This window comes from Fundulus heteroclitus, chromosome 15 (assembly GCF_011125445.2).
Source record: "Fundulus heteroclitus isolate FHET01 chromosome 15, MU-UCD_Fhet_4.1, whole genome shotgun sequence".
Lineage (NCBI taxonomy): Eukaryota > Metazoa > Chordata > Actinopteri > Cyprinodontiformes > Fundulidae > Fundulus > Fundulus heteroclitus.
Genome location: NC_046375.1, coordinates 19,948,651 through 19,975,627, shown reverse-complemented (window position 1 = coordinate 19,975,627; position 26,977 = coordinate 19,948,651). Strand labels below are relative to the sequence as shown.

At 44.2% G+C, this 26,977-nt stretch overlaps 2 protein-coding genes across 2 annotated transcripts in view; one reads left to right on the top strand and one right to left on the bottom strand.

Annotated features, from left to right (window-relative positions):
• The window catches only part of atad2b (ATPase family AAA domain containing 2B), a 94,737-nt gene extending 94,459 nt beyond the window's left edge, over positions 1-278 (top strand). The window contains exon 28 of the mRNA XM_012866682.3: positions 65-278. Coding sequence (XP_012722136.2) covers positions 65-106 — 42 coding nt within the window. The 3' untranslated portion in view covers positions 107-278. The remainder of the gene's footprint in view (positions 1-64) is intronic.
• A 5,829-nt stretch (positions 279-6,107) lies between these two features.
• Positions 6,108-26,977, bottom strand: part of LOC118566199 (kelch-like protein 29) — a 92,037-nt gene continuing 71,167 nt past the window's right edge. The window contains exons 5-6 of the mRNA XM_036147618.1: positions 12,007-12,151; positions 6,108-7,470 (exon numbers count right to left, since the gene is read on the bottom strand). Of these exons, the coding sequence (XP_036003511.1) occupies positions 7,287-7,470; positions 12,007-12,151 (329 nt within the window). The 3' untranslated portion in view covers positions 6,108-7,286. The remainder of the gene's footprint in view (positions 7,471-12,006; positions 12,152-26,977) is intronic.

Sequence of the window (26,977 nt, the reverse complement as noted above, 5' to 3'; positions counted from 1 at the left end):
GTGTTGGCTCGAGATTAAGCGGTTTTTGTGCTGATCCGTGTGCGTTTCTCTGTTTGTGTCGCAGGAGATGGAGGAGAGACTCCAGCGTTTTGATACATTCCTGTGAGGGTGGAGAGAAGATACTTTTCAGGGAGATCCTGATCAGCCTGGGACCACAAAGACTCGCAAACAAACAAACAATACACACACACACACACACACTCACAGACCAGTGTTGATTTGTGAGGATGAGGACGTTAATTGGTGCTATCGTCTCAGGAACCCGGCCATATCCAGACCCCATTTAACGCAACCAAACACCTGCAGGTGTGCGGGTCACACACACACACCCCCACACCCACAGTGACGGGCGACCCTGGTGCTACTCGGGTGCTATCCTAATATCCATGCTGCTCTCGGGAACACTTCTCAACTCGGACAACTCGCAAAAATCAAACAGTTCGGGGCGACGTCTCCCGACAACCCGGACGCTTCTTTCCACAGCGGGCAGCTCATAGACGTACCTACAAACACTGAGACCCTCACCAGCAAAAGTGTGAATGCCGAGCGCTGCCTCAGAACAGGACGGCCCTCGTTCCTGGATCGCAGCGCCGAGTGGAACGCCTCGCCGTACGGGCCAGTTATCACCGCGCTCTTATGTTGCTAACTCCTTCTGCCGTTTCAGCTGCTCGACCTGTTCGATATCTGAGCCACAGATGAAGAACCCCCCCGAACAAAAGCTTGCGGAGAAGATTTAGGTGATGAGTTTAGCGCAGCAGGACCACGAGCAATCATTTCCTGTTCATTATAGTGGTCAGCCGGCGTGGAAAGACCCCCCCCAAGTGTTTGAATTAGTGGGTTTAAAAAGAGCAGTGTGTAGATCCTCCTCACCGCGCACGGTCGCTCACAGACCTCCTTATGAGTTACTCGTTCCTGTTCTGAATAGCTTCACAGTTTGAAGGTTTCAATGGCCGCACATTTCAGCCAAAAATATTCTGTTCTTTAAATCCCATTTTTTGTTTTTTAAGTCCTACTCTAATAAAATGTCTGGGAAATTCAGGTTTCAGTACCAGTAGAAAACAGGAGCGTTTTTGATTCGGTTTCATGCATCGAATTGCATGTAAAACTCAGCCGCTCGCTGCTTTCACCTTCTAAGTTTACGCTTCAGGCCGATTTGGACGATGACCAGTCAAAAGTGTCCAATCAGCAGAGAGGGTTCTGCTATTGGTTGAGCTGTATTAATATCTATCAACTAGAAGGCCTTATTTTTACAGAGTAGGCACTGTTTACACAAAGGTTTTAAAGTTTTCATCCTTTTCCTGCTGTTTAAAGTACTTCTATTTTTCTCTGGCTATGTGGAGCGTAGAGTAACAAAACACTCCCCCTCCCTCACCTGTTGCTGGCTAAATTTACCTGCATGGAAATACTTCTGGTTGCAACAAAAAACATCAAAACATTTAATAATCCATATGCTAGATTATTTTTTGCAGCTGTAGGAATCATTTTTATTTATGTCTGGGGGGGTGGGGGGGGGGACGATTGGATTATGGTATTAATTTTGGTTCATATTTTTGTGTAAAAGCAGGGAAGATGTCGTATTCCTACTAGATGTTATACCAGCCGATGGTAAAAACGAAGTTCAGATCAGAATCAAAACAGGGCCTCCCTCTTTAAAAGCATATCACAACCTTGCAATGCAGGTTTTCGTGTCTTGTTGGATTCTGATTCTGAACTGCGCATCATTTTATCAAGGGCACGTAGCCATGTAACTCTGTGGCTCCAAACGTCACAGGACAAGCTATTTTATGATTGGCTGCCTTGGTTAGTCGCTGTCCAATCACTAGCGAGGTGTAGAAAATTTGCCCAAAACTTAAAAGGCACAAACAGAAGGAAGCCGAGTTCACTATGCAGGTTCAAAACAATTTAATAAATAAATGATTTGTGAAAAATTTGGCAAATAAATAATTGATTATATCTATCATTTCTAAATGTCATTGATAAAGTATGTTTTATTGATAGCTGGTATGAGTTGTTAAATGTTTTATTATAGGAAGGTAAGGTGCTGCAGCACTTCATGCATTTTTTTTTTTTTTTTTTTTTCTTAATCAGATTAACCCTTCGAAATCAATGGACAGAGTTGTTAGTGCTCAGGTCATTATTAGGCTGAAGTGGACATGTGGTGCAGGTTAACCAATCACCTCTGAGGGACATTTAATGATCCACAGTCATGGTCAAATTCTAGCACATTACAATGCAACACATGGGACCATGTAAGGCCTGGATAAAACTAAAATGAGTTGAATATACGGCTTCAGACTTTAAGGAATTTATTTATGTATTATTGGAAGAATGGGGCCAAATATTTTTTAAGTATTCCTGCTTAAATCTTAATAATTAGGTTTGAGTCTTACCAGATATTCACAAATCCAAAAGTCTTTCTCCACTTGCACGGACCTGAATTTCTCAGACATTTATTTCTAAAGATCAAAAGGCAAGACTTACAAGTCCATATTATTTTTTAGCCCATATTTGTGTCCGCACATTTCCCTCCTGTCGAGCTTTGCCTCCCCCTGTTGATTTTACCCACCAACACCCCCGACTGAGGACCTGGAAGTACAAATAGGAAGGCGACTGTAGGTTGCACTGCCTAGCGTGTGCCTTATTTTAAACCCTGATGGAACAGATTTAATTTGGTTTTAGATGGACCGGGTCTAAACCACGGAGTGTGATCCTACGGCAAGAATAGATTATAGATATATCAAGGCTAGTCTAATTAAAATGTTTTAATCGCGACCAACAGGCAACAGAAATAGATCTTAAGTAAAAGACGTGCAGACGTAAAACACCAGAGGAACTCGCCTGCCGCGTCTGCAGCACTGGAAGTCTTGTAACTTTCTTGAAATGTATTGACGTCTTGTCAGGTAGTAGGCCAGCTGGGGGAGGTCAGTCTTCAGTCCGATGATGAGAGTATTTGTTGTGCCAACCGTTCACCCGCTCCCTCCAAAAGGTGCTAACACGTCGGCGCCCGCTCATTGGCCGCCTGTTTTTCAACTCATCATATCTGTGGGTCGTTTACTGTTTTATTTTGTATATTTGACAATTGTTACTTTTTTTTTTTTTTTTTTTACGGCTTTTCTTTGCTTGAATTGAGATTGTTTTTGCGTGATTGGGGAAGACCTAATGAACAAGGCCACTCTAGGCAGAGCCACCCCCTCCCCCCCCCCCCAACAACAGTGTGTTACACCATCAGCAGACTGGAGAAGCTGGATTCTCATCTGTGGCCGTCACAGTATAAGTTTTCTGTGTTTACTGAAGCTTTATTAAGGTTTAATAGCATTGTCGTGCTTCTTGAAAATGTTTCGAGCAGGCGTGGACCAGAGACGGCCGCTTCTTTTTCCTCAAAGCTACCTTCAAACCTCTCGGGTCAGCTCTTACTCTGCCTTTTTCCCTCTTATCCTTGGTGACGAAAGCAAAGACGGTATGCAAACTGGCGATGACAGGTTAGTACTCGGACTACTGCAGAGAGGAGGGGTGGGGGGGGGGGGGGAAACAATGCTACCTCAGCTTAATTTATTTTAATGCGAAATCTGTATACTGGGTGCTAAAGTACTGTCACAACATCCACAGTATCCTATTCGGTACCAGAAGAGTCCAACCGCAGCTGCTGCAGTAATCCAAGAGTTGTTTATATCTCTGATTGTGTTTGTATGTTTTGAATTTGAGCCAGGTGATGATTGCATTAAGGATATGACATGGACTGTGTTTTAAAGCTTTAGTTTCAGGTTCGTCGATCTGCTCCTCCTGCGTATTCTCACCCTCCCCGAATGCATTTTCTGCAACTGTCGCCTTTGTTTTCCCCCCACGTTTTTTTTTTTTTTTTGTGTGCAGATTTTCATCTCATCCTTACTATTTATTAGCAAATATTTTACATCTAATATTCATGAAAATGTCTTTTTTGTACGTCAGGAAGTTTAACATTCATTGAGCATTAAGCGTGCATTTGCGTAGCGTTTGTGTAGCAGGTTTATTTGACGTCTGGAGGGGGAGGGGTTAAAGGGTTTACAGGTCTCTCAGGTTCAACATGGGACAAAATGCCCTTTCAGCTTTTTTTTTTTTTTTTTTTTTATTTCGTTTTTTTGAGTGGTTACAGACTGTGACATACTGGAAGAGACTAGCACAAGGATAGTTGAGTTAGTTTCTGCCTTGTGCGTCACAGTGAAAGAGACATTACTCGACTGATTCTTTCCATGTTGTTCACTTCGTCTTCAGTTTCTGCCAAAAGTTGTTTTATATGGGTTTAAATTTAAATTTTGGACATAAAATCTGGGTTGTTAAATGTCATACATTGTGATCTTCCTTCCTTTATAAATTGTAGCCAGTTTGGACTAACAACCAATTTTTGTCTGGTAGATGAGACTACTTAGTCCAGTATGCAGAAGGAAATGGTTTGTTGTATCCTGAATTGTTCCCCTCTTTCGTTCCACTCTTCTGTTAGGTTTTGTAGCTTTGTCGGTTCCGTTCCTTTGTGTATTTCTAAACACCTATTCACATTGTTACTTTGGTGTAAGTTATATTTGAAATTTACTGTATTTCTCAATAAACTGCTGTTGATATACTTGAATAAAGGTGCAGACTTAATATACAAAAACCCATCTGTTTTGCAGCAAACATGGGGAGAATCTGTTTGGGGGGAACTTTTTCCACTAATGAATTTTAATGAGATGGCTCATAATTGTGAAGTCAAAGGAAAAGGTTCTAACACACAAAACGAAAAGTTGTGGGGCGCGTTTCTGTTTAGGTCCCATCACTCTGATACTTGGAAATAAAATCAAGTGCAGGCAGCTGCCGTTAAAGGTCTTCATCTAACTGGATCCAGGTAAACCCAACCAGACAGGGTTTTCCAGCTAAATTTGAGGTCGATCAAAGAGCGGGATAATCAGAGAGGTAGCCAAGAGGACCATGGTAACTCTGTAGGAGCTGCAGAGATCTACAGCTCAGGCAGGAGGATCCGTTGAGAGGAATATTGGTTCGACACCCAGCAAATAAGGGAAGAGTGACAGGAGAAAGTAATGTAGGAGAAACAGCAAATCTGAGGGGAAAAAAAGAGTGGCTTTGGTCATGTGAGATCAAAATTGATTGTTTTTAACCAACAAAACACTGTGTTTTACAGAACTCAAATGCATCACTGAACACCCTTAATAATCCATGGTGGTTGTTTCATCATGCTAACCTGACTCTCTTCAGACGGATTTTGGTTCCGCAGAGCTCCACACATCCATCTGGGATCGCTCCATTGGCGATGTATTTCAGAAGGAGGGGCCTTATCAAAAATCCTTGCTAATAATTGGATGAACCACTTATCCGTCATCTTTACTGAAGTGCTACTTCAACCACTCGCATCGAAACCGACCCGTGACGCTGACGTTGGGGAAGATCAAGGTCTTGCCAAACCCGGTCTGGAGAAGGGTGAAACCATTCTTCCCACTAACAAAAGCCTTCAAAGCCGTTCTCTGGTGTTCCTTTAAAGAATGACTATTCGGTAGATTGGACAGCACTGATGAAACGGCATCAATGTGGCGGCTTGCTTCCTCGCTGCAAGCCGCCATTGTTCTCTGAATCCATGCAATCGCTTCTCTGATACAGCACATGTACGAAAATCACGTCCGTCGATCCTGATTGGTTCTTCCATTTAATGTGGTATTGAAATCCCTACCAATGGCAGCAAGTCCAGATGGATGTGCGGAGCCCCGTGGAAATGGAAGCTGGTCAAAAGTTGATGGATGGAGCTATATATAGAGGAATCCTGGAAGAAGACCCGTTAAATGCTGTAAAAGCCTTGAGATTGAGACAGAAATTTCCCTTCCAGCGAGACCACAACCCTGGCAAGACTGGAAACCCGATGTTCACAGTTGCTCACCATCCAATCTGAGCTAATTTTAAAAGAACTGCCAAAAATATCAGTCTACCAATTTGCAAAGCTGGTCGAGACATAATACTTGTAACTCCAACAGCAGCGCAAAGATGGTTGTAATGTGACAAAGTTCAAGGATTAGGAGTACTTTCACAGGGCACCGTACCTGGGCTTCACTTGACTGTACACAAACAGACTTGACAATATATTCATGTTCTTGTATATGTATTAGGGTTTAATAATAACTGTTAGTCGCTCCTTTTTGGGTACAGATTTACAGACATATGTTTGAATCCAGCCTATGAGTCTTTTTTTTTTTTCTAAAAACATTTATACAGAATTGTTTTCAGGTTGTAAAATATACATATTTCCTTCCTGTATTTACAGAACACCAACCCAACATCATTTGTGGGCTGTAATGAAACACACCGTATAAATCAGAAAATAGAGGGGGGGGGGGAGATGAAAGACGAGAGAACCCATGGATCAACAGATGACATCTATGATAACAGTCACAGGTGAATATTGTGCTTTTTTTTTTTTTTTTTGCCCCCTTTCGGTATCAGATCAGACGGCGACAGAAAGAGAAATTCCTCCTCTCTCCCCTAATGTAAGCTTTGTCCCAGAAAGTAAAGGCATAGGGAGGGAGGAAGCCTCCAGATTATTTTTCCCATGTGCAACTTAATCTTGAAATCCCAACATTTTTTTTCCCCCTGTGAACTCCGTGTGACCTAGATTTGAGCATCTTCTTCAACGCTTCATGATTCGTTGAAAATTTCAAACTGGGTCCTAGAGAGGCCGCGATCTGGTTTCTGAAACTGCCTGGTGAATTCACACACAGAGCCGCTTGGCTCCTTCGGGGGGGGATCCTCCCGTCATGACAGTGCCGCTACTCTGGAACCGTCCAGACGCCGCAAAGAAACTTCTATGGAACCAAGACCTGGCGAACATAATGACTCAAAATGACAAAAAGTATGGAGCTGCGATGGCTTTCACGGAGCTCGGAGACGGGGGGGAAAGTGGTGGATTCAACTGAGATCCGGAAGAGACGCAACCGAAAAGACGACTTCACATAAATAAACCCAAAAGCTCATAAGTTACTAAGAGGGTCCCTGTGCCTGTTGGATGAGAGGATGGACTACTACCATGACACGTACAGCACTAGAAGGTTAGGCATTGTCACCTGGCATGGCTAAGTAGCATGTAGAACATGAGTACATTCTGCACGGGGTTTCGTTTCACGGGTGGGGAAGGTTTGGGGGGGGTTGGCCGTGTGGATCGATGCTGACGGACCGAACGGTCGGCCGGCTCTGAGCTGCCGTCTCACGGGGGCGGGTGGGGGAGTCCGGCTGGTGTTTGGCTGCGACCCGGTTACCATCCCATGTCGGAGCTACCGTCAGCCGCTCTGAATGTACTTCTTAATGACCACGCAGCCGTGTCTGAAGAGCGGGCAGGGCAGTGACTGCAAGAGCGTCCACGTGTTGGTGCTAGGGTCGAACGTCTCCATGTTGCCGAGGGCCGGACCCTCGCTGCTCACGATGCCTCCCGTGGCGTAGATCTTCCCATCCAGGACGACAGCGCTGCACAGCAGGGAGACAAGAAAAAAAAGGAAATGTAACTACACAGGAGTCCCAGTTATTGAACGTAGTTGTGGGGATGGAGATTGGAGCCCGTTAAAGAAAAAATAGTGCTGCTTTGTTCCAAGTAAGTAAGTAAACTTTATTTCTATAGCACTTTTCACAGACCAGGGTCACAAAGTGCTGCACAAGTTTATAAAAAATAAATTAAAACAACATACAGAAACAGTAAAACACAGTATTGAGCTAAAAAAACAAGTTTAAAAAAGTGGGTCTTTAGTTGTTTCCTAAAGGTGTCTATACAAACAAGAGAGCGAATGGTACAAGGTAGCTCATCCCAGAGCCGAGGCGCCACAGCTTTAAAAGATCGGTCTCCTCGGGTCTTAAAATGGGTCCGAGGAACCATCAGTAAGTTCAAATCGGACGACCGGAGGTTCCTAGTGGAAACATAAGGCTGGATGAGGTTCTTAATGTAGTCAGGCCTGGAGTTGGCATTTTAAAGCCGACGTGTGGAATGAATGCTAATTCACGGTGCACGTGCAGGTCAAAGTCCCACAGATACTATGTTGCACATTTATTGCAGCTCAATGGCCAAATAAACTGGATTATAAGGACAGGAATGATAGAGAAACGAATAACTGAAAAAAATATAAATCACTTTAAAGCAATTTCTCAGCAAATTTCAGGAACCATATGAATCTGACATGGGCTGGCAGCTGGTAACAAGCTACACCAAGGTTTGCTTTCATAGCATCCTTTCGTGTCTCGCTGCGGGGACGCCTCCTACGTGACCTTGTCAGGAGCTGAGACGTCATTACGCCTGGCCTGAACGGCTGGCACCAGTGATGTCTGTGTCAGGCCCAGAACCTCCCCCTACACGTAGCGCCGACATAGCCACAAGCTAACCTCCTCCTCGCTTTAGCAGCAAGGAGGCCGGTCTGGTGAGATACTCGCTCATGCTAATCAGAGAACCTTCAGTTTTGAAAAGTTCTCCATCACCACCAACATCCCTTTGGTTTCGATTCCTATCGATGACAACGGTGGGCTATATGAAGCAGAGACTTCCAATTCACCATTTAAACTGTCTGCTGATGCTTATGGGGGGACTTCTACTACTGCAGAAGTGTTTACCGACTTTTTCGTGACTGAGCCCCCTCTTAATTCCAGATGTAAAAAAAAACCCAACTAGATTTCTAATAAAACTAATTACCTATTTAACTTATATAAGGTTTGTTTATTGTTCTGGGGACTGCTTTGGGACCTCCATTGATGATTTTGCAACGAAGGATGCTTTTATAAAATGAAAAACGTAGCTGACAAACCTCTTCATGAGAGTGTACCAATAAGTTATTTCAATAGAGCTGAATAAAAATGTACGTTAACCTTTCTTGAAACTTCGACCATCACTGTGGAATACTAGAAAAAAGGCCACGGACAGTTTCAAGAGCACGACCTTGGATTCTTGTCTATTTGCCCTTTCTTTAATGTAAAAGAACTGACTTTTTTTTTTAATTCAAATAAATGTTTATCTGCTTCTGTGTGAAGTTAAAAACTTTAAGCCGAGTGTATAAAATCAGGTGAAGAGGTGGAATAGCACCAATAAATTCAGCTTTACTTGCTCGGAAAGTCCTCAAAGGAAAACACTGGCCTCCTGAACGTGTTTGTTAAGTAAGTGTCCTCGGGGCGGTGGAGTAAAAACACCGGGTTCAGCCGCTTTGTGTCTCTGTTAATAGCAGAGTCCCTGTCCCTGACCTCTGGGACCAGCGTTACCTAACTTCCTGGAGCTGCAACATGCAGCCACTGGACTGGTAAAAGTTTGTTTAAAAACCCCCAGCCGGTTAAGAACAAGCTGTCGGGGCAAAACGGCGATTAGAGGTCATCGGCGTCTATAAGTAGCTTTATGGAAGTGTTTCAGCTGAGGCTACGAGAACACAGCTGGGAGTCGGCGTAACGTAGCTCGTGTAGTCGATCCTCCGATAACAGACGCTCTTATCTATGCAAACACGTTGATTGTCGTGCCGCCGGCTGTGCCTGCGATCGCCTGACGGTTTTCCAGTGCAGGAAACAAAAGTAAAATCACACATTGCATTACGTTACATCTCGAGGGCACAAGGGAGGGGGGGGGGGGGGGGGTAGACTAATGAAAAAGCAAATATCTGTACAAATGGGCTCATTTGATATGAGAAACAGAAGCAGGAGTTTGTGTGTGGAAAGGATTAAAACTTGGGTTCCGTAAGCTGATTAGAGCTTTGTACTCCTATCGGGCTTTGGAACGATCTGCATTTACATAAGGTGGCGCGCCTAAAAGGAATAAAACGAACGCACGCGCACACGCACGGCGAACAAGGAGCAGGAAGCAAGCGGCACTGCTGGCACGCGGGGCAGGTTATTAGCGCGCGCCTCGGATCTGCTGAGCTGATCCAGCGGAGAGGGCACAGGGCGCAGCCTGGAGCTGCTCGTCCCGATAAACAGAGGGAAGGGGGGGGGGGGGCCTGCTGAGGGCCCGGTGCTGAATGACTGCTCTCCTGCATGGTGACCTGCCAAGCTTCATCCTCGGCTGCAGGAGCCCTCGCTGCAGTGATTCCCCCCCCCCTCCCCAAACACAACAATGAGTTTGTTGTTTTGGCCCCTTCCCTGCCTCTTGTTGCGTCAGACTTAGTTAAATGTAGCAGAACAGCTGCCTGCCGTGCGCTGGCGCAGCTTATCAATAACTCTGACAACGTGATATATGCTGCGCGTTCTGCCCATAAGATCACGCTCTGTAATTGCCTCCCAAATGTATTTCATCCATGCCTTCCTCTCCACCCCCCCCCCCTCGACAATGTCTGCAAAAAACAACTAAAGGACTAGAAATTGAGTTTATTATTTAGGAAACTGCACGCCTCGGTAGCTCGTCTTGACGAGGATATTAAGGTGTGATCCCATCGCTGTTAATTTTCATTTATCGCCTTCAGTAGCTATTATGTGCTCGAAAATGGAGGGAGAGCTTTTTTTTTTTCTTTCCTATTTTAGAGCACAAACACTATACCCGCACCTCTTTTAATCCTCAACCCTACCTCTTACAGAGTTGGGGTGTCCCGGTTGTTTCTGTGGAGTCGGGGGGGACAGCCGAGGGGCCTTAAACGAGAGCTTTTTCTTAAGGGGCTCTCCTGGAAACGAAGGGCGAGGAACTGCGCTTGCAAATACACTCAGTCACGTAAGAAAACACAATTACACGCTTGGCCTGCAATTAGCTCAAACTCTCAATTGTATTTAGTACTTGAATGAGAATAGTTGCACGTAGACACATTTAGATCATCTATTTCCTTTTAGACGCTTTAAATTATCTCTCACATTTGTTTCGTGTTTTGCCTCTGGCTCTGCCTGCCCTCTTTCTCTCCCTCACAGCTCTTGTGACCTTTTCCAATTTGTTGCTTAAAAATCAAAAGCGGGACGTCAAAGCCGATTAAGCAACGGGAGGAATAACTCGGTTTTCCTTCTTCTGTCGAACAAATCTGACCTTACTCTGCAAGGTAACTAGACCCACCATGCTGGGTGCCTGAGCTGGAAGGAGGAGAAGACAAATCTAATCAGAGATTCTTTTTATTTGTTGACACACTTTAAAATCACAAAGACCGCTGTGACATAGGGGTGGATGTACCAAAAACAAAACCTTTTCTTTTTAAATGGTAAAACCCTGATCCCAATTTTATTAGATCTCCTTACTTGATGGAAATATATAACAACCTGATCGGTGCAACTTTTGGGCTCCTTTAAGGAGTGTCCCATTTCTCGCCTGGTTACCTTAACCACTACATGAGTCAAAGGAGAGGACTTGCCTACATGGGTGGAGTGGTGGCCTAGTGGTTAGAGCACAGAGCTTCGGTTCCAGAGGTTCTGAGTTCAACTCCCGCAAGCTGCCATTCTGGGTCCCTGAGCAAGACCCTTAACCCCCAATTGCTCCCTAGGGCGCCACACAGTGGCAGCCCACTGCTCCCCAAGGGGATGGGTTAAGATGCAGAAGTGAATTTCTCCATTGTGAGATCAATAAATTTCAATTATTATTATTACATTTAGGAAATGGGATTCAGCCTAAAACTGCAGCTGCTGTAAACAAGATTGTCTAAAAGTCACAATAATAATAATAATAATAATCACAACAGGCTGCCACCGAACGGATGTTTTTCCGTCTCAGCACGACGCGCCGCAACGTTTACTATTCAAGCTAATCTAAAAAAAATCAAGCCTGCGTGTCAGGTTTCTCCACCAAGGGCGAAGTTTTGCTGCTGAACTAAACGCGGCGGGCCCCGCAGCTGGCTTTGTTCACGTTTTAATTAAACGGCCCAAGAACATTCTTCCCCCTGCAGCCCCTCCGCCGGCGTGCCAACACAAAGGCCGACGCATTACTAATGAGCCTGAATTGTGCAATAATGTCAGAGCGCCGTGCAGGTCAGATCTCCTGTGCGACGCTTTTAAAGAAATCTTTACTCGTCCACACTGGGGAGGATCCCCCCCCACCCCCACCCTACCTATGGTGCTACCACATTAATTATCTCTTACCTGCAGAACTGCCGAGAGTGATTCATGTTGGGTCCAGCCTTGATGTTGCCTTTGTCTGGGTCATAGATAGTGGTGGCTCGAGCGTAGGCTCCTCCCAGGATGAATATAAAACCGTTTAGGCTCACAGCAGGGGCGTATTTGTTATCTAAAGACGTGCGAGGAGGCAGAGAAAAAGAAAAGAGGAAAAAGGAGGAAGAGCGATTATTTTTCTGTTTTTTTTCCCCCCTTTTTGGAAAAGAACACAGAGCTTTTGTTTGGATGTCATTCTCTCACACAGCAGACATTTCCATTAAGTCTAATGGCATCAATTTGTTTTTCTTATTCCACCTTTGCTGAATGAGAAAACAATCACCATCAACATTCACCCCATCACTCCAAAGATACACCCCTCTCAAGATTGCTTTAAAACAAAATGGATACCTATACAGGAGAATAAATGCAGTCCATAAATCACTGCGGCTTTATTGGGTTCTGCTTCAAAATCTGTTTGGGCTTGGAGGCAATATAGGAGAGTTAGCCAAGTCCCAATAATTCAGAATTGCATTAGACCCACTGGCACTTTCACAGATTTATACAGAAAAAAAAAAGAGAGGAGGAGGAAGAAAAAAAAAAAGCATATGTATTGGCAATACATGAGTGAACAGGTGGGATAATGGAGACCGTGCACATTGTATAAATCAGGTTTCGGCACATGAGAAAAACAGGCATGAAGGCACTCTGCTGTGGAGTTATAGATGATCGGGGGGGAAACAAAATGAAACGGTGGTTTGAGCCTAACGACGCCACTGGAAACCTGGGGTTCCTCAGTGGCGGCCCCGCTGCGCCGCAGAGGGACGAGCGCTTCCGACTCTGAGCCGTTCCCCCGGAGCACGCTGCAGCCGGCCAATTTACACGCGGCATGAATAATGCACGGACGCCTGGCTGGCCGCCGTCCTCGCCCGCTCAGCGACAATGGATTGACATCCCTCATGGAAAACGGACAGCGGGAGGAGTTATGTCTCAATAATGGCAGCACGGGAAGCGGCGGCGGCGGTGGGTTCCACCTTGTTGCTGCGGATTCAGGGGAGTCTGACGTGTTTAATTAAGAGGTCAGATGAAGAGGTCAGAGGGACCTCTGCTGCTCCTCATTACGGCGTCAGAGGCTCTGCCATCACGCTCACGTGAAGCATGCTGCTGATGTGCAGATGGTGCGGTGCGGTGATTAGCCCCGGTGGTTGGTGGTTGGATGTCTTCAGCCTTCCAGAGACTGAGAGCATTCTGAGCATGCATGGAGCTGGAAACGGTTTCTGAAGCAAATGCCATTGCTGGTATTACAGCATATAATTAATTAATCACTCAGTGAAGAGAATAATAATTAGTCTGATATTGCACTCAGAGCCACAGAATTAGCCCCGACAAAGGTATTAAAGAAAAAGTTTGAAAAAGTCACAAGTGATTCATCCGCTTGCATGTTATGAATTTCACGGCAGCCCGCTGAGCCCCTTGATCCCATTTCAACCGTTTTCATAATAAATCCTGAATGTCTCCCGCTACTACAGACCAGTTTATGCTCAAGTGGTTGTCTGGCTTTTTATTCAACATTCATCTGGGTGGGTTTACACTCCATCCTGTCGGCTGTCTTTTTACCTTTCTGTTCCTTTAAATCAGGGGTCTGCGACCTGCGGCACTTTGGACCTTCCAGCATCGCTCTTTATCACTTTGTATATAGAATGATGAATGCATGTTTCAGCAGCAGGGCTGCACAGCGGTGCAGTTGGTCGCACTGTTGCGTTGCAGCAAGAAGGATCCTGGGTTCACGTTCCACCCTGGGCTCCCTGTGCGTGCCTTGGTTCTCTCAAGGTACTCCAGCTTCCTCCCACAGTCTGATTGTTAGATTAGTCACTCTAAATTGCCCTTAGGTGTGAATGTATGCTTGGTTGTATGTCTCTGTGTTGTCCTGTGATAGGCTGGCAACTTGTCCAGGGTGTACCCCGCCTCTCGCCCAGTGACTGCTGGAGATAATTACCAGCCCCCTAAACGACCCTGAACAGAGAAGCGCGTCTAAAAAAATAGATGGATGTTTTTTTCATGGAATAACTGCACTCAATTTCCACAAGAGAATAATGCCAAAAAAAACTAGTAGTAGTTTGGAAACTATGTGCTCTTTACGTATTTCCCCCTAAAATAGCAACATCTTCTTGAAGACAATGTCTCCATCCTCATTTTGAGGATGGAGACATAAGACCTAAAAATATAAACAAAATTTCCTATAGTAGGTGTTTATCATAAAATATATACAAGTTGTCTTTTTTCAAAAGATCCTGTAACATCTGTTACCCTAAAGGAGTTTAATTTAGCTGGAAAAAAATGCCTCTTCAGATTGTAAAGGTTGCAGACCCCCGCTTTAGATGGTCCCCCTTCAGCAGCTCTTCTATGACCTTTCATTCCTCTCTAAAGCATCACACCCCAACCCCCCCTCGAGACTCCCACTAAAGATGCTGTTTGCAAACGTAGCAACTCCTGTATGCCACCCTGCCTATCACAACTGCAACAAAAAAGATATTAGAGATAATCCCTGGTGCGATCCCAACCTCACTTTGAACCCATGTGTCACTCCTTCCTCACACCTCACCACAGTCTTAGTGTCGATGTCCTGCAGCAATCTGCTGCCATCCTGGCTCTCCGTCATAGGTTTTCTCTTAAAATGATAAAAAAAGGAATAAAAAAAAATACAGCACAATTTTTGACCCTTTTTTAATGTTATTTTCCCACCAACGCTTCATTAACACCGCCTCCACCTGTACTCTTTCTCGGTTTGAAAACCATCTTGCTGTTCACTGATCATCACCTCGTATATACAGCTACCTTAACTCAACTCTGCTTTTCTCTTCTTTACAGAGTACCGGACGTGATTTCAAATGTAACTGAGTAAAATACTTAAATCAACTCATTTAAGTACAAGAGTTCTGTTATTTTTAATAAGAAGTACATAAAAACAGTACTTAATTACAGTAATGCGAGTAAATGTAAGTAGTCCCCCCCACCGATCAGGGTGAAAACTATAATATGTTGGACAGTGAAACAGAGCTGTCAACAAACAGATCTGGAGACTGGAAAAAACTTCTGAGCCTTTAAAATGTCCAAAAGGAAGTGGACTTGGCCCATAGTACCACTGGTGGTAGTCCAGCTAAATCTCCTGGTACTCAGGTCAGGTCAAAGGCTACTGGATGAAGCATGAAGTATGAAGTCATTTCCTGTCCATAAATGCATCAACCAGCACCCTGCACTTTGATTCAAATATATATATATATATATATATATATATATATATATATATATATATATATGTGTGTATATGTTCTGATGCCTGAATGAGGATAATCATGGCTTACTATAATTTGCTGCTGGATTCAAAGCTGCGGCTCCTATTAGAGAACTCGCAGCACAATTTTCACTTTTAGGCGTCGTGGTTCTACAAAAACAGCGCACGTCTATGAAACATGTTGTTTGTACTGTGTGTGTGTGTGTGTATAATTGATTTGATGACACACTAATAGAGAGCTATAAATAACTCATCTCTTACTCTGAATTCAGCCTTCCAGGTGACTCAGTTCATTACTCCATTTTTCAAACTGTAAAACTGAAACTTCTGAGTGAAAGCGGAACACAAAAGGAAACTAACATTTAACCAATCCTGTTTCTTTGTCTAAAAAAACTAACAAAACAACAACAAAAATTGTAATTGTTGAAAGTCCTGCTGTACGACGGTTACAAGATGTCCGGCAGGAACGACGAATTTAAAGTTTGAGGAGGACTGAGGCAGGGTTTTTTTTGTTCCCCCTTCACTCTAAAGGAGATACACTTTTGAAAGGTAGGAAAGTTTTAAAGTGACACCCTGAGAGTCCAGGAGCGAACTCTGAAGGCTTTCTGTGAAAACAGCTAGAGCGTCAAAGTTTCAGAAGAACGGCGGACGTTTCCAAGGTAAAGTTGCCTATAGAATCATTAAAAAATAGATGCAAGGCTATCGCTGCTGCTGCAAAGCGAGGGTTATGCAGAAAGGTCAACGCACTACGCCATCGTGAAGAGTTGTGTGTAGACACATGGGAGAGAAATAAATATTTCTATTTTCCATGACGTCACTTTATCTTGATGGTGCGACTGAAGCGGTGGGGCTTGAAACATCTTCACCAAAACCCAGAAACGTTGACACAAAGCCACCCTTAGGACGGAAATGAAGACGCCACGTCGTCTGTCTCTGTAGTGGACCAACGGACCCGCGTCCCCTCATCGGGCTTAAAGCGTCCCGTGCCGGGAAGACCCTGGCAGATATTCCCCACACTGCGAAATGCAATCTAAACCGCCACCGCGGCAATACGAAGCGCCGGCTTCAATTTCCACCCCACCCGCCCCCCCCTTCTCGAGAAACAAGTCGCCGCTGATTGGTTGTCCTGGCGCCCCGCCAGACGTTTTTATTTTCCTCCTTTACCTGCTTCCACTCATTGATATGCCGTTGCCCGTCTTTTGAGAAGCACACGTGTGGTGCCGGCGTGGCCGTGTGTACACAGCGTTTTGTGTTCGGTCCCATAAACACAGAACACTCATTTCTCACTGCTCTGAGCCTGAGGCACAATAATAACAGGATGCTCTCAAAGGAAAAACCTCTCTCTCTTTTTTTTTTCCCCCCACCTCTCAATGAAAGCTCCCACCGCCGCTTGCCGCCTCTCTGTCTTGGCCTAACAGTAAGCAGCGAGTCTGAGCACTTGGAGGAGGAACAGGCAGGTTATCTCTCTCTGTGGTTGGGCAGACCTCAGAGGACTGCGGCTAGAGTTCAACATCCCTGCACTGCTTCGCTTTTGTTCTTATCTCTCGGCCTTCGGCGGGGGAAAAAGAAGCTGTTCTCCTCAAGTAAACGCTGAGATAGTGCACAGCCTTCTTTACGAAAAAACCCTCACTGTACGTAGAGGCCGCTCATACATGCGACGGAGGCTGGACGGACCTTAAAACGCTGGGATCAAATCAATATTTGAGCAGTGGGTAAAGAAAGAGAAAAAAAAAACAGCGTTGGGTTGTTTCTTTGTCTGGGTTTCAGATAGGAAAACTCCCGCTCTACAGCCGAGCCACGTTCTACATGAAGAAATCTGAATATAAAAAAAAGTACAAGAAAAGAAGACGGGGAGAAGATCACACTCCAGCGGCGACGGAAATAAAGCTGCGTCTGCGGGGGCAATGCAGGCGGACGCACACCCGCGGGAAAACAAGCCAGTCGCCAAAGCCCGGGGGGGGTCAAGGACACCAAACAAACGACAACACACACACGAGCTCACGCAGCGAACGGCAACGTCGCCACGGCCGTCTAAACAAATAACTAGTTCTCTCACATCCTCTCCCCTATCTCATTCCCCGCATCGGCACAAAGGATATCTGAATCTGCAAAACCTGGACCCCTATCGGAGCGATAACGCGCGCGGGACTATATCACGGCTCACACAATCAAACCCATACAGATGTCGGCAAGACCGAACCCGCTGATAAAGTTTCTCTGCGAAACGGCGCCCGTCATCACATTTTACGCCGTCATGGAAATGTGCAGCCAGGAACACAAACATGAAATAAATAAGACATTTTCCTTCGTCAGACTCCGAACGAGGGGATGAGTGCCCACTCCTGTGTGTGTGTGTGTTTTTTTTTTTTTTCTGGACGGGCAGCACAAAGGGGACAAAGAAGCTTCAGTCCACTGCTGCCTTAAGCTTAGATAAAATTACAACAAGGTAATTGGAGCAGCAAAAACAACATTTTTTTGCACACAATGTCCTTTTTATGTGGTGTGGGAAGAAGAAAAGCAGCCTTTGAAATGATGGGCCAAAATAGCTGAAAGAGGATGATGTGCTTTAATTCAACATGATGGGGACATGTCCAATTAGGTAGCTATGGAAACACTCCACCTTCCCCACCTCCCTCTCCACTAAGTCCTCCCCGCCTTCATGCACAAAGGCGTCCTCGATAGCGCTGCCCGTTTGGCTTCTACGTCATTTGCGGCAGTAATTGTTCCGCGGTCAATTTCCCGATAGAGCAGCCCGGCCGCGGTGCTTCTACTCTCAGGTCCCTGGAGTCGTCGGGTCGATGGAGACCTGTCTGTCAGGAGAGGTAAACACCAGGGGGGGGGGGGAGCCGGCAGGAAGTGTGTGGTTTTTGTATGGATGTTCGATATGAGGTGACGAAGTTTTAAAGGGTCACTTCACCAAAAGTAAGAATGGTCACCAGCAAATCCAAAGAGCGTATGCCGTACTTTGATTGTGCGCGGGCACAATGCTCTGTAATAAAACTGTTGACCTCTGCATTTTTTTTAATTTTTTTTTTACACACTCTTTAATGCTATGCATCTACACGCAGCTAGCATGGTTCGCGTTGACCCTTGGTTCTGCAGAGAGACGCACATCTCTGCAGCATTCACCAGGGTTCTTTCTAAAACATGTCAGGATTTTTTCTGTTTTGTGGATTTGGACTGTCAGATTTTAAATTTCATTTCAGTTTTTAATCACTGAGAAGTATTTCGAGTTGTATAAAATGTGTCGTTCCCTTGCTGCTTCCATGACCAAATGCACTTGATGAACTGATCATCAGCGAGTGTGACCGCCTCCACAAAAAGCATGGGATTTGGCCGATTGGTCTGACGCACACAGACGTGTGTAGTAATACAAGGTCTTCAAGGAAAAAGCATCAGCAACCTCCCCGGAGAAGCAATAGTTGCTGGTGATTTAATCTGGGAAGGGTTGTAAGGCACTTTTCAACCAAAGAGATGTCCATTATTCAACGATTATTTACGAGTAGACAACATTTAGGGAAGCTGGTAATCTACCCGGTAGAGTATTCACCCCAAGATTCAGCGAAGAGAAATAGCAAAAAAAAGTGCTTCAACAAGTTTTTGGTTCCTGAAAGTAAAATTAAGAGAAAATAAAATGGAAAAAAGGACGTCTTGTTTGGAAATGTTGTCAAGAGAAGGTCTCTGAAAGGAAGTTGCCCCTACAAGGTAGGTTTTGCAAAGCTACATCTGACTGAAGCACAAGACTTCTGGAGAAATGTCTTTTGGCCAAACTTAACAAAGCACATTGAGCATGAGTAGTAGAGAAAAAAGGGTTAGGATGTTAAAGCATGTGTCCAAATAAAACAGTTACTCATTCATTCCTGAATTGGGCTCATTTTGACGCCACAGAACCTGGGCACTTGCACAACAATGAACTGAGCACGTCAGACAGAAAATAACCAAGTTACATTAAGAGATTCATCAAGCTATTGAATCACTGGGGGGGCTTTGTATCTCCCCTCATGGCGGTTTGCTTACAACGATGAAGAATGGCATTTAAGGGTAGAGATGAAAAAACCTGCCTAAGCAAATAAAGCCCAGATCTGTATTATTACAACTCAGAACAACGAAAGAGGGTGCACTTTCTTTTTTCAGTCACTCTATGTTGACATCGTCTGACACTTTGGTTGCAGACAGGTGGACTTACCATTTGTTACCAATCGTGCTGCAAGATGACAGGTTAGAAGTGGAAGTTCTTGCGTTTAACACGCAACCGAAGGTCAGGTTTTTAGCTTCAGCATAATTTGGAATAAGAGGGAGCTTCAGTTTGAAAAATTATAACCAGCATCTTTTCCATCGCTGATTCAAATTTAGCATTTCAAGATGGGCTTTAGAAAACATTTCAAAGGCCTGTGTGTTTTTGTTTTTTTTGTTTTTTATCTGAAATTTGTTAACATAATTAACCATGGCGAGGAAGCTGAGGGAGCCGCTGAAAAGGCTCATAAATCAACTATGTCACAAAGAAAAATCTGCAGCCACGCTTATGGCTCAGTGGGCATAAGCAGGCATAATAGGGCTTTGTACTAAACATATACCTCAACACGCAAATACACTTCTAATGGCACCGCGTGCATTGTCCATCATTTCAGTCGGATGTATTAAGGTGCTGATAACTCACATTATGTACACTGGCAACCAAAAGGTTTTTGAAACTGCATATACGCTTTTAGATGAAGCTGTTGCAATGATGGGGGGGGGGGGGGGGGGAAAGAAAAAAACAACAGCCCAGATATAAATAGGCTCATCAGCCAACAAACAACAAATTCATCCACTGCTGGAATATGTTTGACAATGAAGGAGTGGCAGCTGCAAGCAAAGTGTGCTGCTGTAGCAGTCAAGCTTCATTGAAGGTGGATGATCTTAATGCCCCATGGAGCAAATAAAAATAAAAATAAAAAAGTATCTAGAGAAAGAAAAATCTAAAATATCAGAGCAAAATCAGCAAAATTGGCTCCAGCTGTTTCCAAGTCTATCAACGCCTTCTAAAAGACAAGCCAGAACTTTTCATGGATAGGCACAGCGCCGTACGGGAGTACCAATGACCTTCTCCAGGCCCTGTTGCATGCTGGATTTCTCAAATGCCATCTTTCTTTTGGTGTGAGCGGCACAAACGAAACTCCTCCTCACCTCCGCTGGGTTGAAGGCGCGCTTGCGTAAGCTCCGCGGGTCTGATATATCTCCGATTCCTTGGCATTTTGGCTGATTTGGCTGAGCTGACGGGCTAAGCACTGAAAAACGAGACTTCATAAGTAGCTTGCTGCCCGCGCAGGTGACCGGGCTCTGGTCAACGCTGCCGTACGCATGCCAATCAGCTCGGTGCCATTAAAGACAAAAGGCAGGCTAAAACAAACTAAGCTGCGAGGAAGCTTCGCACATCCACGCAGTTGTTGTTGGTGGGGGGTACTATTTTTGGCACAAGTAATACTTTTCACAGGAGATAGGAAGTCAGTCTTGATAAGTGTTTGTGAAACCCATTTGCAGTCTATGCAGGAGATGTTCCATACAGAGGGAAATGCGCATGTACACACACACACACACACACACACACACACACACACACACACACACACACACACACACAGGCGTACAGTCACAGTAGATGCACACAGCTGTATTTGTGTCAGTCGATAAGATAGTGCTGAGAGACTGCGAGAGACAGGGTGTGGTGGGGGTGAGTGGAGGGAAGGGAAGGGGGGATGGGGGGGGGGTTAGACAGAGAGATGGAGGGGGGGAGAAAGATGAACAGAGAGATTAAAGATGGAGAGAAATGGAGGCAGGCGGAGGGATGTTCGAGAGGCGCTCCCCCACCGGCTCACTAAAAATCATTGCCGGCCCAATTTCACAGGAAGCACTAAACCCGTCCATTATCTCCCGGCTCGTTGGCTGTCAGACGCCAGCTCGTCCACGCCCTGACAGATGATGGTCAAGCCGTCTGTGTTGGAGGCTGTCTAACACCCCCCCCCCTCTCCCCCCCCCCGCCGGTGGACGCACGTGTTGGAAGCAACCTCCTGGCTGGTTACATAATTCATGCACTGCGTACCTGTGCCCTCAGGGTTTAGATGGCTGATATGAGGTAAGCTGAGGTTGTCAGTGTCTCCATCTGTGTGTGTGTGTGTGTACATCTCATGCATAGCAGGCTCTCTTATTTCTCTCTTTTGCAAGCTGCCCCCAGACCCGAAATGGCATTCACATACATTGCATAATCAGTAATTTGCCTTAATTCTATGTAATAAGTAGGGCATAAGGGAAAACAATGACGGAGAGCCACTTCTTAGTTGAAAAGTGCTTTATGTGGGCTATTTATGAGGGAACGATGCGATACGTTAATGACTGAGGCATTTTCTTCTGATTCTTGCTAACACACAAAGTAGCTGAAAGTTCAGTTCACATAGAACGAGACGTTATTTATTCGGGTTAAATTAAAAACTCTAAATTGGTTGATAATTTATAGCGGAATGCATCGTTAATATTCATAACACGGGGTTCGTTGGCTGGTTTACTTCTTTTTTTTTTTGTGTTCTCTCCTGTCGTGTGTGTTGGGTTGAGCACTGAGCACAGGAGATAGTCCTATATGACTGAAATATATTCATTTGAAATTCAATATGACTGAATTCCCCGTGAAGCTGCTCTCATTCACCTATGTTTCAGCTACGTGGTCAGAAAGCAGAGAAATGGCTGAAATTCTGATGGAAAGCAGGTTTTTAAGACAAACAATTTTAATCATGGTCCTTTTTAAAGCCCTTTAGGCTTAATGCTGAAACTATGGAAGGCCAAATGTGCCACAATTCAATAATTAAAATGGGAAACAATCATATAGAACAGTTGAGCGGGGGATGCCAAAGCTTTGCTTGTGGGAGAGAGAGATCAACAAAGAAACAAATCGAACCCCGATTGGTTACCAAGCACGTTTTCTGACGTCGAAGCAGAAAAATAATCCATAATGTATTTGTTTTCTTTAAACTCAAAGCAGGGTATGCCTTACTAACTACATTTTCTGATTAATGCAGAGCTTTTTTGCCATCACAAATGAAAATTTATCCTTTTTGGCCCCCAACGCAATCCACGTTTCAGGTCTAGGCCTGCCTCTGTGATGAAGTCTGACAGCCCTGATGAACTGAAGATAAGTTGATTTTCAGTGCAGGTTAACCAACCAGATGTTAGCATCTGTTTGACAAGCCACAGTGACAGTTTAAGTTATTTCATAGAGACACAGAAATGATCAAATCATGAAACGAATACTAAAACTAGAATTAGTTTAATAACTAATTCTAATTTTTCTATTATTGCTTTCTCATTTATTGAATTTATTGGCATAGATTTTAATTAAAAAAATCCTATTGATTTATGTACTACATAATGGCAAATTTGGCCCCAGATACTGATCTACTAAAATAATTTTTTTATTTAAGCAGACCAGCTGAGAAGACCTTCCTGTAAATAAAAGACATCGCCGCTGGTATTTTGGTTGCACTTCCCTTTATAACTGTAAGAAAAGCTCGCTCTTTAAGATTTAAAGCTGCTAGTCCATCTGCTCTTCTCCACTGCCTACACACTGACATCTCCATGCTCCGTAAAGCTGGGGTGCTCTCCTGTGAAGTGCCTGCAGAACTGTGAGCGTAAGCATAGTACAGTATAAGCTTCTAGATTTGAAAGCCTATGGTTTGGGCTTACTTTTTAAGAGAGGAGGTGGGCTTGCACTTTTTCAATAACTTGTCCTTACAAACATGATCACGGTTTGGCATTCTTTTATGTTGCTCTTGCTCTAACGGTCTCTCATTTACAGCAGTCAGTCGCTCATAAACCAAAAGAAGGCTTTTCGATTTTACCAGACCAAGTCTATCTCTGTTAGCTTTTTTAAGGGGAGAACACCTTGACCTAAGTTCTAGGTATATAGAAAAAGTGCTTATCACTGGTGACTGTGGTAATCTGTCCATGCACAACAATCTGAATAATTGTTGTCCATGGTCCATGGTGTTCTGGCTGAATGTTTGTTATCCTGGTTCTGTCAGACTGTGAACCTACGCCCCAGTCTCGTTTTTTTTTTTTTTTTTTTTTTTTAGCAATCGCTAAAACATTTATTCCCAGAATTGCCATTTCTGTCCATCTGCCTTGCCATCAGCTTTGATCATCTTCCCTGTACCTGCTTTAGAAAACGATCCCCCACATTATAATGCCGTTTCTATTTTTAGCCACTCATGGCATTTTTTTAATCTCAACTGAAAAGTTCAATTTTGTTTTTTTTGCTGCTGTTAATTGCATATACAACATTAAAGAAAGCTGAATGCATATGCGTGCCGCACTTTTCAGATTTTATTCGGAAAGCAATTTGAGAATCACGTATCTCATTCCTTCCACCATCACAATTATGCCTACCAAACTCCAGGTTTGAGGTTGTAATGTCCTGAGGGTATTTCTGGATGTATGCATGGCGCAGTACGCCTACAAACAAACTGTAAAGAAGGTTATAAGAGGAATCCCTATGGTTACCTGACAACGTAACCTCTGGCCGAAGGTAATGAACTGCCTCTGAGCACTTCAGAATCTCACTAATGACCAGGATATGTGTATTTCTCTAAGGGAGGATGAGACTCACTGTCGTGAGAATTGTGGCGATCTTTTTGAACCTATGTTAGGTAACAAATACCCAAGCAGATAACGCCCCACAAACCCCACAATAATCTTCTTATTGGTCTAACTAACACATAAAATATTGGGAGGAGTGATGCTTTAATCATGCTTGAGTAGACGGGGAAAAAAAAAATGATTCTCAAAATTGATTCTCGGCTCCTTTCAAGTATGCAGTAGTTGTTTGTACGGGGGGAAAAAAAACTGTAAACATGGATAAAATCTTTGCTTTGGTAAGACATCTGGCAGACCGGTGAATCACACCGAGGTGTACACAGTTTTTCCAGCTGCCTTGGAGTTATGGTGGCCAGATTAGAGTATTTCTTGTGGCTCTGCATCCTTTAAAGGTCCCCGGAGGCTCCGGCTGTAATGCTGTTGCCGCTTTGGCCAATAACATGTCAGGAGCTGTGGTCGGACTCACCTATCATTTCGCAATGGTCTTTTCATTACCTAGCCAGAGCAATAATGTGGACAGAGGAAAAAAATGATGGAAAACACAGAGCAAGAAGAAGATAAGGGGTAGAAAAAAAAAGAGACAGAAAGAGAAAATGGAAAGGGTCATGAACCGACCTGTAGGTTTTCCATTGCCGTTGGTTAACGTTTACACTGAAATAAGCTTTAACATCAAGCCCGAAATGAACACAAGATTTCAGCGCATTCACACATCGCTTCACTCGCGCATAAGGAGAACAACTTCATCAACGTGAAGCCACATTGAGAGCTCTACATAAAGCACACAAATGATTCAATCTGCCAGTCACACTCCGGGTTGCCTTGGCTCAGCCGTGATGGGTTTACGGCGCGGACTGCGCAAGTCAAGTATGTGATACGGAGTGCAACGTGTTCAAGTGGAGAAAGTCAGGGGAACGCTGTTGCTAGGCAACCGTAATTGAGGGGCCAGCGAGTCTGCATTACACTGTAATGCGAAAGCAAAAGTGTGAATGGGTAAAAGGCGTTCGAAGACGTAAAAAGGCAGATTAATGTCGTCGCCCCATGCACAATTTCCTCGCGTTTTGCACGTTCACTCTTAGCCAAACATTTCAGCGAAGTAGCAACGACGTTGTGGCTATTTTCATTAATCATGAGCTTGAATTAAAAAGAAAGTTGGAGTCGGTCAAATGCCTGCTATTATACTTCACTTCAAAGGTTTTCTAGGTTGGGGCCGAAGATGCACTTTGGGTTTCAAAGCACCAAGTTGGGATCTTGGGATTGAAGACAGAGTTAAAAATTTTTATAACATATTTTTGCTAGAACTATACATACATGGGTCACCTGCTTCACCCACTAGAATTATTTTTATGAAAACTAAAGCAAGAGTCCTATTTTGGAGAAGAAATATTCTGTTTCCAGTTTGGCTTTTGCTGCTCTTAAAATAGTGTTTTAGAAGCTGGCAGATGTGTAGTTTCCTCTCATTAAATAGAAAATACTTTTGAAGTAGGCTTAAGAAAGCTTCTCATCACCCCTTCGCTTTTATTCAAGTCTGTAACAGGGGAGCTGTTGTCACTGCCAAGTGACATGAGCAGTCAACAATTCCTTGTACAATGAGCAGAGTTGAGCTCGTGCATGAGAGAGGTATTGTTGTGAAGCAGGGTTTTCCTAGTATTTTAAAACAAATACCAAGTGATCACAGTTTAACACTGCTGTCAGTACACAAACAGCAGAGCCTGGATGCTGTAGGTCCTTATCTTGATTTTTAGAGTTCCAAAAAGCTTTAATTTAGCGTGCTGAATGAATAACTTTGCTATTATATATTAATATATTCACCCTTCCTGTTCTCCGCTGAAAGTCTTGCTCTCTCTTGCAGCTTAAATGAACTGGTGACATATGTCTCAGGATGTAATGGACAACACACTTTCCTTTTTAACAGCGTCCTATGTGTCTATGCTTCCTCTGAGTGTATTTTTGAAGGGCCCTGATCACGTATTTTGACTGCTATAAGAAAACACCAAAACACATGTTCATCTTTAAATGAAATAATATTTGCCAAGCATTCATGTGTCATGCTTCCTGTCATCATTTTTCTCACCCTGCTGAGTTCTGCAATTTGCGTTGTTTGTTGTTATTTCAACTTTTAACTTTTTGTTTTCTCTGTCTTTTTCCTATTCATAGCAGGTACACCTGGTCTGGCGTTCTGTTAGCTGGGACACCAGGGAAGGCAGATCATTTGTCCTCCCTGGATGGTTAACGTGTGACATAGAAAGGATTCCTGGATCAATGTGTGATTCTGTGCTTTTTTGTGTCTCTGCTCTGTCTTCTTTAACCCCCAGTCTGTCAAGGCAGATGACAGTTCACACTGAGCCTGGTTCTGCTGGAGGTTTTCCTCCCTGTTGAAGGGAAGTTTTCCTTTCCACTGTCGCTTCATGCTTGCTCAGTATGAGGGATTGCTGCAAAGCCATCAACAATGCAGACTACTGTCCACTGTGGCTCTACGGGAGGAGAGAATGCTGCTTGCCAAGAGTTTATGCAATCTACTGGGTTTCCTCAGATAGGAAACTTTTTGACCTATGATTTGATTGAATTTGACTTTGTAAAGAGCCTTGGGATGACATGTTGTGAATTGGCGCTACATAAATAAAGTTGAATAGAATTAAAAAAAGTTATTTTTAGGGCTCGCTGGCTGTTTTTCCACATTCTGTTCTGCTCCATGGCATTAATTACTGTAGAGTGAATAGATACACCTTCTGTTATCATAATTAACTCCACTAGTTCCACCTCTTTGCACACCTTTAAATATCTGCCTTCCACAGCCATTCTCTGCCAGATTGTCTTTGAGCCTCGAGTGAGTAGTTTTCCAGCGTTTTGTGTGTATCGCCTGTATTGATCAGTTCCTCTGGATTTTTGGGATTCCCTGTTTGCCTTGCCCTCACTGGACACTTCATGGGCCCTCTGACTTTTGGACACGACCTTGGACTGTTTTCTCCAGCACGATTCCAGCCTAGCCCTTTGTTCCTGACTGCCTTCACCTGCCTGCCAACCCATGCACCCCAGCCCACCTCACAGACCCGC